Source organism: Dermacentor andersoni, chromosome 4 (genome assembly GCF_023375885.2).
Source record: "Dermacentor andersoni chromosome 4, qqDerAnde1_hic_scaffold, whole genome shotgun sequence".
Lineage (NCBI taxonomy): Eukaryota > Metazoa > Arthropoda > Arachnida > Ixodida > Ixodidae > Dermacentor > Dermacentor andersoni.
In genome coordinates this window covers 68297043-68312482 of record NC_092817.1, presented here as the reverse complement: position 1 = coordinate 68312482, position 15440 = coordinate 68297043, and the positions used below count along the sequence as shown (strand labels likewise).

General features: G+C 48.3%; 1 protein-coding gene across 1 annotated transcript in view; it reads left to right on the top strand.

The window, feature by feature from the left end:
* Window positions 1–7048: 7048 nt before the first annotated feature.
* Window positions 7049–15440, top strand: part of LOC126536242 (salivary peroxidase/catechol oxidase-like) — a 147925-nt gene continuing 139533 nt past the window's right edge. The window contains exon 1 of the mRNA XM_050183135.2: window positions 7049–7712. Coding sequence (XP_050039092.1) covers window positions 7654–7712 — 59 coding nt within the window. The 5' untranslated portion in view covers window positions 7049–7653. The remainder of the gene's footprint in view (window positions 7713–15440) is intronic.

Below are 15440 nucleotides of genomic sequence, written 5' to 3'. Positions count from 1 at the left end.
CGTTACAGTATGTTTGTCATTTCTGTAAGTCGATATATGGACCAATGTTCAATTGAGCGTCGGTTTGTGATGCCTGTGCAGTTAGTACTACCTGCATGCTGAAAATAAACGTATTTTCTCGAACAAAGAAAGATAAACTGGTGAATGGCAGGGGGTAAAGCAGATTCAAGTTTCTGGTTTGCTACGTGGCATTTCGGTGAAAGTAAGAGCGTGTGTTGGTTGTCTTTTTTCGCCCATATCCGCTGCATTACTCTCAATTTCTTCTATATTATGTACCTATATGTTGCATTCTTTCACGACTTTTGAGCTAAGAGAGAGAGAGAGAGAGAGAATGAAGAGGAAAGGCAGGGAGGTTAACCAGATATGAGTCTCCGGTTTGCTACCCTACACTGGGGATGGGGGATAGGGGTTAGAAAGATGACAGAGAGGAAAACGCAAAAAAAAAAAAAAAAAAAAAAAAAGCACACATGGAGGCACACACACACAAAAGGCGTTCCAGTTAAAGTCGTTCACACAGGCCGGTAGATCGCAAAAAGCGCAATAGCGCTTGCACGGCCTTCTTCTGTGACGGTAGGTCTTTTCGATGTTGTAGAATTCGTTTTTCGGATAACGCTTGGTCGTCCAGTTGGTCTAGTTCATGGCGAAGGCGTGCCCTCTGTGTACTGTACTGCGGGCAGGCACACAAAATATGGCCAATTGATTCTTCATGGCCGCAGTGGTCACAGGTTGGGCTGTCGGTCATCCCTATGCGGAATGCATAGGCTTTAGTAAAGGCAACACCCAACCAAAGTCGATATAGAAGCGTGGCGTCTCTACGGCGAAGCTGTGATGGCGCTCGAAGACTTAGTGTTGGATCAAGTGAGTACAGTCGCGTGTTTCTTAAATGTGGCTCATTCCATTGCGACGCGGTGCACTGCCGAGCAAGTAGGCGGAGCTTCCGTGCTGCGTCAGTTCTAGAATGAGGAATTGGGACGTGGCGCTCCTCAGTATGGGCTGAGCGGGCAGCGTGATCCGCCCGTTCATTGCCGATAATCCCGCAGTGACTTGGAAGCCACTGAAAGGTTATCTCATGGCCTGCTTCACTTATATGTTGCAACGTCTCTGTAATATGGAATATTAGTTGTTCGTGTGGGCCGCGTCGTAAAGGTGACAGTAGAGACTGCAGTGCCGCCTTCGAATCGCAGAATATTGTCCATTTATGTGGTGGTTCATCACCAATGTGATGAAGGGCAGTAAAGAGCGCTGCGAGCTCTGCTGCCGTCGATGTTGTCGCGTGGGTCGTCTTAAATTTGATTGTTGTAGCTTTCGCTGGTATGACGATTGCCGCCGCGGAGCTAGTTGGAAGGACAGATCCATCAGTGTAGATATGCGTAGAATCACGGTAATTCTCGTACAAATGTAGTAGCGTGAGCTGTCTAAGGGCTGGCGATGATAGATCAGCTTTTTTCGAGATACCAGGTATCGTGAGGTTGATTTTTGGCTGAGCGAGGCACCATGGAGGAATCGAAGGTCTCGCAGCCGGGGTGAAACAAGCTGGCAAGGATTCATCATGTGCGGTTATCGTCCGGCTGAAAGATGTGTGTGGTCTGTCCGCTGTTAGGGAGGCCAAGTGGTGACGAGGAGTCCTGGTCAGATGCCTTATATGGGTCCTGAGTACTTCAATTTCAATGTGGGTCCTGACAAGGTGATCTCCAGCGATGGCTATCGTAGCCACTGTTGAAGCACTCTGAGGCAGGCCTAGACAGATCCGGAGCACTTGACCCTGAAGACTTTGTATTGTGCGTAGATTTGTTTTACCTGTGTTGTTTATTGCTGGCAAGCTGTATCGCAGAAATCCTAGGAAAAGCACCCTGTACAGTTGCAACATCGCACTTGGCGACATTCCCCAGGTCTTGCCAGCGAAAAACTTGAAGAGGTGACCGATGCCTGTCAACCGTTTTTTCACGTATGATACATGTGGGCTCCATGACAAGTCCCTGTCGATTATGACACCTAGGAACTTGTACGATCGGACCCGTCTTATTATTTGGCCATTTATCGTTACATTGTAGTTGGCCATGGGTTTGCGCGTAAATGGCACTAGTGCGCATTTCTCTGAGGAAATTTCCAGGCCTCGATTACGAAGGTAGAGAACAGTTTGTGTGGCGGCTCTCTGAATTCTCGCTCGCAACTGTAGGCGTGTTACTGCAGACGTCCATAGGCAGATGTCATCCGCGTACATTGATAGCCTGACTGCAGTTGGCACGTGCTCAAGGAGAGCAATTAGTGTTAGATTAAATAACACAGGGCTAAGTACACCGCCCTGGGGGACGCCGCGGTAGCTATAATGTAGACAAGTATGGCCTTCTTCGGTGTTTACAAAAAAGGATCGCATGGATAAATAACTCCGTATCCATTTAAACATCCGACCACCCACTCCTACCTCTGCGAGAGCAGAGAGGATGGCTTCATGCGTAACGTTGTCATACGCCCCTTTAACGTCGAGGAATAAGGAAGCGCAGAGACGCTTACGGCATTTCTCATGTTGAATGTAGGTGACCAGGTCGACGACGTTATCGATCGATGATCGACCACGTCGGAAGCCCGCCATGGCATCTGGGTAGGTGTTGTGGTACTCCAAGTACCACTCCAGGCGTCCTAGGACCATCCTCTCCATTACTTTGCCCACACAGCTCGCCAACGCGATCGGGCGATATGATGAGAGTTCCAACGGCGACTTGCCAGGCTTCAGCAGTGGAACAAGGCGACTTGTCTTCCAGGTTGTTGGTAGTGTGCCATCTCTCCAAGATTCATTGTACACCTCAAGGAGAACTCCTCTCGCTCGCTCACCCAGGTGACACAGAGCTCGGTAGGAAATTCCGTCAGGTCCTGGCGCTGATGTGCGGCTACACAAAGCTAATGCTGCCTTAAGTTCGTGGATTGAGAATGGTAGATCCATCCGGTGATCACGTGGTGGCGGACAGTTACTCGAAGGCGATGGAATGTTGGTAGGTGTGAGTTGGCCGGATAATCTGGCGCAGAAATCCTCTGCCACGTCAATCTCCGATCTCTTTTGAGAGAGGGCAAGCGCCTTGAATGGGAATCGCTGTACGGGGAGTGTCCGGAGACCGCGCACTGTTCTCCATATTTGCGATAAAGGCTTGCGCGGATCTAGCGACTCACAGAAGGCAGTCCAACGTTGCGATTCGAGCTTGTCTAACCGGCGCTGTATCTTCTTTTGCGTGCGCCTGGCGGTCCGTAAATCGTCCATTGTTTTCGTACGTCGGTATCTTCGTTCAGCACGTCGTCGGATTGCTCGAAGTCGTTCTAGTTCCACATCAAATTCGTTCAGTTTCGAAAAGCATGTGAGAGTGCGCATAGTGTCTTGCACCGCGCTCTTGATTGCCTCTTCCAAGTCGAAAGATGGATTGGCGTCGCAGTGGTCTTCCATAATAGACTGAAAGTTAGGCCAGTCCACTCTTTGGATCGTATCCCGTATTTTGGAAGGGGACAATCCTCTGATCTTGATGTACGTGGGGATATGGTCGCTTCCGTGCGTCTCTATGTCCGCAAACCACCCTGCACGTCTGACAAGGCTTCGTGAGACGAAAGCCAAGTCCAGACAGCTGCTGTAGGTGGAGCCACGTAAGAAGGTAGGACTGCCATCATTCAGCAGCCAAAGGTCATTACTGGAGGCGAAAGATACCAGGGCTCTGCCTCTTGCGTTGATCATCGGACTTCCCCAGAGTGTATGATGGGCGTTGAAATCTCCAGTGATGACCCAGGGATTGGAGGTTGAGGAAAGGATGTCTTGCAGTCTTTTGTAATCAAATCGACTTGACGGAGATAGGTAGGCGCCGACAAAAGTAAAGGCCAAATTCTTTTTCCTTACGTTTAGGCATATATATTGATTATTGTCATTAGGTGGTACAGGCTGATGAGTGTATGTGAGGTCACGGCGAATACACACCAAAACCTTACTGTTTTCATAAACAGTTGACGACATAAATAATTCATATCCAGAAAGCCTGATTGTGTTCGATAAGTTCGGCTCGCAAATGACGATAATGGGAAACATATTGGCGTACACGAAGCGACGGAAATCCGAAAGGCGCGCTCTGAGTCCGCGCGCATTCCACTGAAAAATAGCTGCTTGTCGGACCTCTTCCCTAAAAGACCGTGGCTGTGGAGCCATGATCTACTCAAGGGTTGCAAGCACCGGACTCAGAGCGTCCAGTACTTGAAGCGCACTTCTGGCAGACGGTGTGCGCATGTTGCTTAGCAACACGCGAATGGCATTCATTAAAGGCCTAATGAGTGCTATCACTTGCTCATCTGTTTTCCGTGACTCCTCGGATACAGCACCTTGCTGTACTGGGGGCGGCTTCTTCTGCGGCTCTTCTGGCGGTCGTGTACGTGGAAGTGGCGGCCATTCCTTTGTGGAGAGAGATCTGGCAGTTTTCTCCCTTCCAACATCGGTGTTCGGAGGGCTGGAAACTTCCGCTGGTGATGCTGCTTGACGAGTTGACTGTTCCGGAAAACTTGATGTTTTCCGTCGTGAAGACCTTCGACGGTGACGTCGTCTTCGCCGTACTTTCACAGCAGCCTCTTTGTGGGTAGAGTTGTCTCTCACCATTTGTTTAAGAATGGTGATCTCTTTCTTGATCTGGGGACAGTTTTTGGAAGAGGCGCAGTGATCACCCTGACAGTTAGGACACTTCAACTTGATTGCGCTGCACTTGTCTTCTGAGTGGGGTTCGGCACATCGAGGGCACACGGCCGAATTTCTGCAGACACCCTTCACATGGCCAATCTTCTGACAATTGAAGCATTGCATTGGTCTTGGAATAAATGGTCGAACCTGGTGGCGAAAGTGGCCGACCTTCACGTAGGGTGGAAGGCAGTCGCCTTTGAACGTTAGTCTCACACAACGTGTGTTGCCGAGGCGACAAACATGCACAATGACGTTGCGTTCACTTGCTGGCTTTATAAGAACTGGGAGGTCTGCATTAGGAATTTCATTGTCAATGTCATAGATGACTCCTGTTATTGTGGCACCATTCGTTGGCATGATGGATCGGACCTTGATGTTTCCCAGCTGCGTTACATGTTGTAGTATGGTCAGCGCGCTCGGGTTCATCACATCGATTGCCAGGATGTTTCGCCTAGTGTTTATCCTGACATCCTTAATCTCGTTTGGCACAGTGTTTTCGAGATACACGGAGAGTGCTTGCCTGTTGAGGACGCGCAGGTTGTCAGTAGCGTTCTGTGGCACAAACAGAATGGAGTGAGGCCATCGTTGAGGCGCTGTTTTCACAGTGTTCGAGCTGGACGCCGAAGATGAGTTGATCATTCTTCGTTTGGCCTTGCGGTACTGGACAAGTCGAAAGCCGTCTTCCGAGGACTCGTCACCTGATGCGGAGTACAGCTCTGTGTCCTCGCTACCACTCGATGTATTTCCTCGCTTCCTCGAACCGATGTCCGCGGGTGAACGGGAACCGGGAGGATCCTCGGGGTGTTGCACATCCATCACCGCGATGGAGGGGGCGGTAGACCCCACAGGTGCAGTGAGAAGTCCAGAAAAGCACGGAGACGGGCGAGATGTCTTCCGCAAGAGAAGCACTTCGTCTTCTTCCTCTTGAGCTAAGTAAAGCTATACCAGGTAGCTAAGTAAAGAAGCACTTCGTCTTCTTCCTCTTGAGCTAAGTAAAGCTATACCAGGTAGCTAGCCTAATCTCACAGTTATTTTATCCCAGATGACAAAAGTAGAAAATAACGCCGAAATGAAAAGGATGACAATATCATGGCAGCAAAGGGGCATTTTCTCGAAGCTTTTCTTTTTAATATCTTAGAGTGTGCCGGCATAGAAGATAGCTTAGGCAGATTTTAAAAAACAACATTAAATTATGGGGTTTGATGCGTCAGAACCACGATCTTATAGTGAGGCACGTCGTAGTGGACAGACTCCGAAATAATTTGGAATGCCTGGTGTTCTTTAACGTGCAGTTAAACTTAAGTGGATGGTTGTTTTTGGACTTCGACCCTATGGAAACGCGGTCGGCGTGACCGGGATTCGATCCCGCGACCTCGCGCTTAGCAGCCCAACACCACAGACACTAAGTAACCACGGTGGGTCGCATAATTTTTGCTACATGATGCACTTTTATCTACATAGTTCTTTTCTTGTTTTCTTCCAGAAAACTTGCGCGCTTGATTATCAAACCACATGAAAAAAATTGATGAAAAGAAAGATTGCGCCGTTTCAAGATATACCTGCTTACAAAAGGTGTCCGAGTTTCTGCCAACGTATAAATAGCAAAACAATATCTGAAAATATATAGACGGCGTCACAGTGATGGGGAAACGGCGCTTGTGTTGGCAGCTGTCAGTCCGCACCACTTTAGTGCGGCATATTATACATGACGCGTCTCGACACATGCGCTATGCAAGAATAGTAAAGCCGGTCTAGATCTGTTACCCTCAGGCCACAATGGGCCTGACTGACATCACAAAAAGCGAGCAAGCGGGAGTGATGGAGGGTGCCTTCTTAACCAGACGCGTCTTTTGTTTGCTGTAGCTCAACCCCATCACAATAGACCTCCGCACTTAAGCACGCTTCAAAACCGCAAGCACCTACGCAATAAGTTACGTTAGAGGCTGTTCGTACTCGTCATCTCCGTACCACAATGCTCTGACGAGAAGAAAACGAGGAAGCAGCGAACGGGCGAGATCGTCGTCTTCTTAACTAGGGGCATCTTTTGTTTACCAGTAACCCTAGCGAAACCATTAATGTTCAGACCGAGTTCGGTAACTGCGGACATCGATTCGTCCCAAAAGGGCCGCAAGGATCCAGCAACTCTCTCTTTTCCCGCTCAGGGGCGCGCGCAACGTCACGCCGTTCTTGTCTTCTCGGCTCAACCACCCAGGGCCCGACCGAGACAGCCGTCAAATACGCCTCTCACTTTTCTTGCCGTCTACTTTGCTCCCGAATCAAGAAAACAAGAACGGGAGAAACACTCGCGCGCGCTTCGAGAGTGGCCCCACCGGCGAACGAGAGTGTTGCGCGAAAGGGGGGACGCAGTGGGGGGCTCGCGTTGGAAGCGGGTATCGGGCCTGGCGCGTCTTCTCCTCTCCTTTGTTTCGGGTCACGTGGTGGGGTCCGTTATAAAACGGTCAGTGACGACCAATCCTGTCGCGCGGAGCGCGTAAGGTTCGGTGACGTGCCCGTTTCGTGGCCCAAAAGGCGTTCGCGGTTTCGGTTTCATTCTTTCTCGCGTCCCCACCGCCGGCCGCCCGCCCGCAGGCGAAACCGAAAAGACACAAGACGGGGTTGGAGTTCAGTCGGACGACGACTGCCTACACGACGAGCACCTCTGCTGCCTCTGCGCGAATCCTCATCTGCGGGCGTGATCGGAAACTTCGCGGGATCGTGACACCGAGACCCACTGACGGTGGAGAAAGGATCCCTCATTTCGCCCCCTGTGCGCAGACGTCGACAGCAGCAGTCAGTATGAGGTGGTGTGAGTTTGACTGACCGCGAGTTGCTACCGAAAAAAAAAAAAAAAGAACGAAAGGAAGGTGGCTTACGGCGCAGGCCTCCCGCGTTTTGATATTGAGGCAAAGTGGTGGTGCTTTTCTGGCAAGGATTGCCTCGGCGACCACACTTCTGCAGCCATGGAGTGTTTTGTGACAATGACACGGCGGATTTTTCTACTGGGTTGCCTTCTAGCAGGGTGAGTTGTATGCTCACGCCATATGGTCGTTGTCTGTGTGCTTTGCATGTTTTATTTTTGCATATACACTTAATATTTCTTAGAATCACTTGCGGGATTCTCAAGCGTATTTGCACTGTCTTATTTACTGCTTTCCTTTCTTGAGTGACGCGTATGTTATTCGCGCGCGCGATGCAACATATAGGCCGTTTCACAGACACCGATGTGCGCGAGGTGTTGGAAACGTTATAGATAGCAGTGTATACTTTATTTTCGTGTCCTTTGTCTTGATAAGGTTCTCTGTATGGGCAAATTGAAATCACTTCTCGGAGGAACTGTTTCCCATTCCGCCGTCTGTGTGAGTTGCATGGTTCATGGCAGATTTTGTTTTTTGGCATCAGATCACGCTAAGCTTTCATTCGCTTCTTCTGCATCCTTCGATTTTTGTGGGGAGAACATGCCATGCGGAGAAGCCTATCTTTAGTCTCCGTGGCGGTTATACTTCACCAATGCCATTATTAGTACTAACTGTCGCGGTAGCGTTGTTCGGGAGGATAGCCCTGCTGACACGCAATGTGCCTGAGGTCATATGCCCGCACTTGCCTTAGCCAAACTTTAATTGCCACTGATTGATGCTTTCCTAATACTTAGCGAATAATATGGTGCATCAGTATGCATTTCTTTATTATTGCCCCCCCCCCCCCCCGTGCATATTTATCTTCTTTTTTCTTTGTGGGTTTTTTATCTATAGTTGTTTCAGGAGTTAAAGGTAAAGGTAGGTGTCAAGCTTACTTATTGAATATTCAGCAACAAAGTGTTAAGTTTGTGCTTCTCAAAATTGTTTGCTGCATACATTTCGTATGATCATTCCCTAATTAAAGAAAACGCACAGAATCATGCACGATTGCGTACATAGGACAAATCGTGCGCCTCTGTTTCAAATGTCCGTAGTGATGCACACGCGTAGCTTAAACAACGCACAAGCTTTCAATTGGTACTTCCTTTCTTTATGCAATCAATAATATACTGTGTTTATTTGACGGGTCTGAAAAATGAAGACAGACGTATGCCATGCTAACGTTTTGAAAGCTTAACTGACTTGCAGGGTTAGCGTGGGATCACCTCGGACGAAATAATGCTGCGAGGACTTGTTCCTTGGACACTACTAGCTACTCTGTGAGTTCTGGAGTAAAAGACACCGCAGCAATTATGCACGTTAAACAAAAGTCATCCATCGTATCCGTCGTCAAAGGGAAGCTTCGCTTGAGTGGAGCTTAAAACTGCACAGAAAGCGGGCTGCTTTGCTCCCATTCAAAAGACAAAAGACACATTTCCTTCCGACCGGTTAACACCACAGATTTTTCGGCGTACTTGGAGCCGGTGAAACGGCGGTGTTGCGGAAAACGTACTGTTTAGCGCCACTTTTCTTCCGAAGGAATGCGAACTGTTGCGGTTTCTTTCACTTGGCAAACTAAAAAAATGCCAAGAACAGATTCCAGCGGTGGTAAAAGGGGACTCGGCATTTAAGCGCGTCGACGTTCCCTAAAATGCGCTATGCGAGCATCTTCGTTGTTTTGTTACACTTTATGAACTTTCTTAGTATTATAAAGATTTCTTTTTCTTTTGTAGATGAACGCACGTTTATTTCGCAGAGCAGTGCTTGTGGGTTGTAAGGTTATATTATGTTCGCATTCGTCTACTGCGATGATTGTTATACGCTTCATGCTTTTGTATTGTCTTTTACATCCACTTGCGTACAAGTGCTGGTACATTGTAAAGCACAACAATTATAGTTCACATGCTGATGCATTTCTTTTGTAGTGATCAATTTTTGAGATATAAGGTTACCTAAATTGAAGTCCCAACAAGACAGAATACAAATCCAACGTTGACAGAATACAATTCCAAGGGACATTCATTACACTATTATATTCATTAAGTCAGTGTACATACTGAAACACAATGCACCTGTTCGTCCACGTATGCCGTGCGTCAACCCAAATTGGACAGTGCCGAATTGGGGATTTATAAGAGTCGCGCTCTGCCTAACATAATTGGAAAGCCCTCTTGGGCCCTAGTATCCACATTTCTTACTTAATGTGACATGACATAGGGATCATAGTTTCACTGGAGCGTTAACTTCAAGAAAATGATAGAACGGAGATCGTTGGAGGTACACCGTAGGAGAACAATCTTCCGGGTCCTTCGTATACAGTGAGTAAAACGAGCAGGAGAAGCCAAGCGTCTGTCTTTTGCTGCGAGGGCAGTGCGCGTCGTGCTTGCGTCGTTTCTTAACCGTCAATCACGCAAGGTAAGCGGAAGTTGACAACGACCCGTTCGACAGCCAACCACCGCGTGGTTAGAGGGATCCACGCAATGTGCACGTCTTGAAACGGCCTTCCTACTGGTTAAGTCCGCTGTGATAGTCAGATACGGTGCGAAGCGGAACCGTAAACGGCGAGGTATGTTATCGTATAGGACAATTGAGTTTCGGTGAAGGGGCTTGCTGTGCCCAAGCGATAACTCGAGGACGTTAACAGGACTATATTTTCACACAGTTGGAAGTGATGACGTCAGTTTAGCGCGCTGAGGTTACACCAGCCGCCTCCATGCGATTATACTTTCTGTGGGCTCGTGTTTCTCTTTTTTTTCCCTTTCATCAGTTACCTTTGGGCTTACTCCTATTTCTTGTAAATTTTTGTATACATAGATACTCCGACGTCAGCATGAAAATGAGCAATGTCGATCTTGCCACTAAGCTTAAAGAAAAGAAAAGGAAGGAAGGAGGAATACAAACGTGCACTGAAATGTTGAGCAAGAAGTCGACCTTCACAACGTCGTTACCATAACGGAACACGCCGCGTTGGCAATATTATTGCGCTATGTTCCGAATTTATAGCGGGAATTTATGGCTCTACTTTGCTGCCAATAAGATGGTCGATTATTTCAAAGTTCTTATTGTGAGATGCGCAAAATTTGATGAGCAAGGCGACTGAAGCTCCTAGTTACACTTAAGTAGAGGCAAAACGTACAGGAGTGAAGCAAAAATCGAAAAATATAGCTTTGAAAAGTGAAACACGCTTTTTTTTCATGGTGGAATGATTGGGCAGCTCACGAACGAAAAACGACATACCTGAAGAGCAGCAGCGCTTTTTGGAGCCCGATAACTAACAATTCAAACATTTTCTCTGTCAACGCCCCCCCCCCCCCCCCCCCCAAAAAAAAAAAAGTGCAGGCCCATGGGTCTTGTTCCTGAGTCTAAAGTTAGTTGCGTTGCACCAGCGTCTATTCCTCTTACATAAACACGCAGCCCGCGAAATAGCGATGCGGCTAGGGCGAGTGCGGTGTAGTTACCACCGTAACGCCTGTTACGCACAGTAGCAGCTGAGCGGTTAACGTTATTTCCTTGTTTGTATAACGCAGTGGGGCCATGCATCTCGGAGAAATAAGAGGTGGCGGATACGCTGCTTACCTTCGTGAATCAGACGCCATTGTCTTTTTTTTTTCTTTTCACACCGCGTCTTAAGGACATATCCCGTGAAGCACCGAGCGTGACCGCCGAAAGGAAAAGGAAAATCAGAAAGAAAATAGCAAATCGTGAGCACCACAGACGACGTATATGCTGCCGTCTTCTCGAGGCGTTTTTCTCTAACTCTCCTATGTTACCTACTGGAGCGTGGAGCGAAGCAAATATTCAAGCCAAGTCCGGGAACGGTTTTGTTCTGCGATACTATTGAAAGCGCTTGCTGCAGGAACAGAGGAAGGAAACAGGCATAGTGCAGAGAACGTGTGCATAGTTGGTTGGATAGCAATTTGTCTTCGGTCATAGTGAAGTATCACAATGTATGTAAAGAAGCCAGGGCGCTAACGCATGTGCAGTAGACCGCAGACCACTCGACTTGCTGATTCGGTGTGGTGCCTATTATCATCGCCAGGGCGCACCACCTTCGTTCCCAGCTTGACGTATAGCTGCAACAATAGACGGCCAAGGAGATACTGGAGAAAGCAAGATGGCTTAACGTTTTCGCTTTTGGTGCGGGGCAGGTTTTGTAAGGATCCTGTTTCTGCAACATGGACTGTGCCCGATGCTCCCTATAATCAGTCAAGCGGCGTAATACATAAGTATGCATTTAGTACGCCATGCCATACTATGGCACACACGGTATACTGGCGACAAGGATGCGTGAGTTCGCCTCGCATAAGTCAGTCAAGGACATGCCAGATTTTTATGCAACTCAGTGACCCGTTTGGGATACTTACGAGGATGCAAAATTGCATCTAGTAAAAAAGCCATGTAATCAAGAGGAAATGAAGACAAACAATTCTAATTTCGCACAGATGTGAAACAAGATGCTGCCCCGAATTGTCATGGAGTATAATGTGGTGATATATGTTTCCACATTCGCGGGTCTTGGAAACGTATGCATGGAATGGGTTCGCTATCGATTTCTGATAGGAAATCTATCTTCCATCCTATCTTCCATCCTATCTTCCATTTCTATGTTGCTGTCACCTCCCTTCAGAAGAGTAGGCAGGCGTTGTGCCCCTTCCGGTGGCAGTTGCCAGCCTGCTCCTCGCTTTTCCTTTCCTGATACCTGTGTATATGCGTATATGTGTTCAAAACAAATAATAATAATAATAATTTCTGATAGCCTATATGCGTTTGCGGAGCCGGACAGCGGATAGTGGGCTACGAAACCTTACGCATTTTGCATGACTTGCAGAATTCAGATATACGGAGGAGTGTGAAACTTGGTGTTTGCATATACGGGCACGACTGAATCGAGCTGTGCCCAGCTTACTCGGCTAGCATCTGTGCACGCTACTCTACGCTTCCAGCTTGTGACACTACATGTTATGACGACACTGTGTATTCATTAAGGTATGGTGGAACCTCGTGATTTGGAAACACGGATAGCACTGGCAAACCTATTGCAGTTCGTGAGATTTACTGTTACTTTTGTCATCCGCCAGCCAGAACGCTACGCATAGTAATTATACGTACACTCACGAATGCGTATGATATTTCTATCGCGACACAATAGTATAAAAATTATTTGTCCAACTTTGTTGCACGTACTGACTGGTGATTCCAGCCACGGACAAGGTCGGTCGTCGCCGACCGCCTTCCACCACTTCTTACCAATCCTGACTTCGCCTTCTCGCGAGTTGGAAACCTCAGGCAGCCATAGAAGTGCGGACACTTTACAGCACAGTGTGAATCCGCATGAAAAGTCGCCCTTCTACACGCAATTTTTTAAGTCGAATTGCTCTGCATCGCCTCTGGCACTCATAGAAAGCTAGCGATAAAATAAAAGCAGTTTAATAAGGGCAGAGCCCGGTTGGGCTATTCTATATACATTGGAACAGGTTGGACAGGAAAGTGAAATATGTGTAGGAGGAGACACTACACAGTGTTAATGCACGCTAGAACTACAGTATCACGATCTTAACCAGTGATAAAGCTCTTCCATCTCTCGGTCATTATCAAATTAAGTGTTGCCACAAAGAACCTGTTTTCTGGTTTCTTCACAATTGCAGGCAAGGAATTCAACACTGTTCGTCATTCCACGCAAGGCCGCTAAGTGTGAAAGTAACGCTACACTGCTAGTGATAGGGTACATGGTTGCATCCTACTGTGGAAGGAAGGATAGCCGGTGCAGTTGCGCATGTGGATTAGGTAAATGCAAACCACGGTGGATAAAATTAGACCGATTATTTAGTCACAATGTTATATTACCGGCGCGCTTGCTTTGGTGTATTCATACGCCATTAAAGAGAACAAAACACACACAAATGGCTCCCTCGCGCACTCTTCAAGTCACTGTGTGGTATGAATTATTTAGCAAAATGCTCACCTTAACGTGACGACAACAACAAAGGTGAACACAAATAGGCATTTCTTAGATCACGTCTACCATAAAATAAATTATTTTCCCTGACAAAACTACTCGATTTTGTGCCGTAGCCTTATACAACGCGTAGCACCGATAGGTTTATCGGCGCAGCCTACGCGCAGCTCGTCGTACGCGCAAGTTACGCGTTCGTCCACTGTGTACGCAAGACGCGTACGACGCAATCTGCACGTTGCAGGTGAAGGGCGTACGAACCGGAAGCGTATTGGATGACGCCCACCTGCCGACCAACGCAGAGGATGGCAGCCTCAACAGCCATGCGAATGAAAAAGAAAGATACGAGGCACATCGAAGCTTCACTGTTCCCATCGCCAAGCGGAAGCCTTCCCTTATCACTGTCATCTAGCTTTACGATGGTGTCCTTTAGATATTGTAGCGACCGCGAATGGCTAGATGTACCACACGTGCTTCGCATCCTTCTTTTACGCTCACCGCCTGTGCTGTGTCGTAAGGCTGCTGGGGCACATATGCAGACTGAGGTTGAGGTGCGAGTCACGTTGACCAGGTGCAACCGCAACATCGACACCCCCCACCCCCCCCCCACACACACACACACGCACTCACGCACGCACGTACACTTAGTCTAGGAGTCTTGGATTCTGCAACCGAAAGTCTCGTGCAAAAAGGCAAACATAATAATGTAATGAAACTACCTCAGCACTTTACAAATACTCTGGATTCCTAGGCGTCATCGGGCGAGTCACATTTCAGACGTGGCGTAACCTCCTCCTTCTTCCCTTACTGTTACGTTGAATTCCCTGCATGTCGAGGCAAATATATGTATATATATATATATATATATATACGAGTAACCTCACAAGAGAGAATCAGTAATGTTGAGGAAAGAGAGGAAGGGCAAAAGATTTTCCTTCGCGCTTTTTCAGCCCATTTGTTGACACGCGAGGGGCCTCCACAAAGGGGCTAGATGGCCTGAGAGGAAAAATATACAAAGAGGAAGACGTCAACCTCGCCCAGATGCGCGGCAAGCAGCGCACAGGCGCCCGTGCGCGCGAGTTCGCGAGCTGTCATCGTTGGCGAGACACGCGAGGCACGCGAGCCGCGCATGCACAGCGGTCGTCCCACAAAAGGCGGTCGGGACGACGGGTGTCGGACCTATTTCCGTGCCGCCTGCGACGGTTCCTCGCAGAAGAGAGCCGCAGAAATTTATTGGCGAGGAAAGGCGGCAGCAGCGGAGGAGCAGATTGAGAGCAGGCGCAGCGGCGGATGAAATCTATCCGAACAGTGTTCAGAGAGGCCGGGGAGCGTGTTACCATCGCGGCCACGATGTTGGCACAATATGCCGGAGTAGGACGCAAAAGAGCGCGCATGCAGGCACGCGGCGCACAACTCTAAGCAAAGAAAATCAAAATAGAAAGGCAAGAAACAGCGAGTCACTGCACGCAGTTTCTTGCGCAATCGCGTTTCTGCCGGCGCAGACTCGCTGGAGTGTCCCAGCAGCTATGGCGTTCCGCTGCTCAAGACGAAGCCGGTTCAGTTTTTGGCGACCTTGGTCACGCTCCTCTAGGAGCTGAATGCAAAGATGCACGTTTGGCCATATTTAGATGCAGCTTAGAGAACCACAGCAGATCACATTGTTTCGGAACCATCTTGTGAAGAGGGGGGCTGAGCAGAGTTCAGTGAAATTCTAAATGCTGAGAGCAAGTTTTGATTAGAACTCAAGAAGGCAAACCTTTTGCTACGCTAAGATACATTCTTCTGGAGCAGGCAGTGATCAAAGAATGATCCAGAGAATATGGGTGAGGAGGAAGAGAATGAGGGGTAGCGTGTGGCCTCCCAACGCTCGAAGTTATATACTACCGTGTCAGCCTTTGCT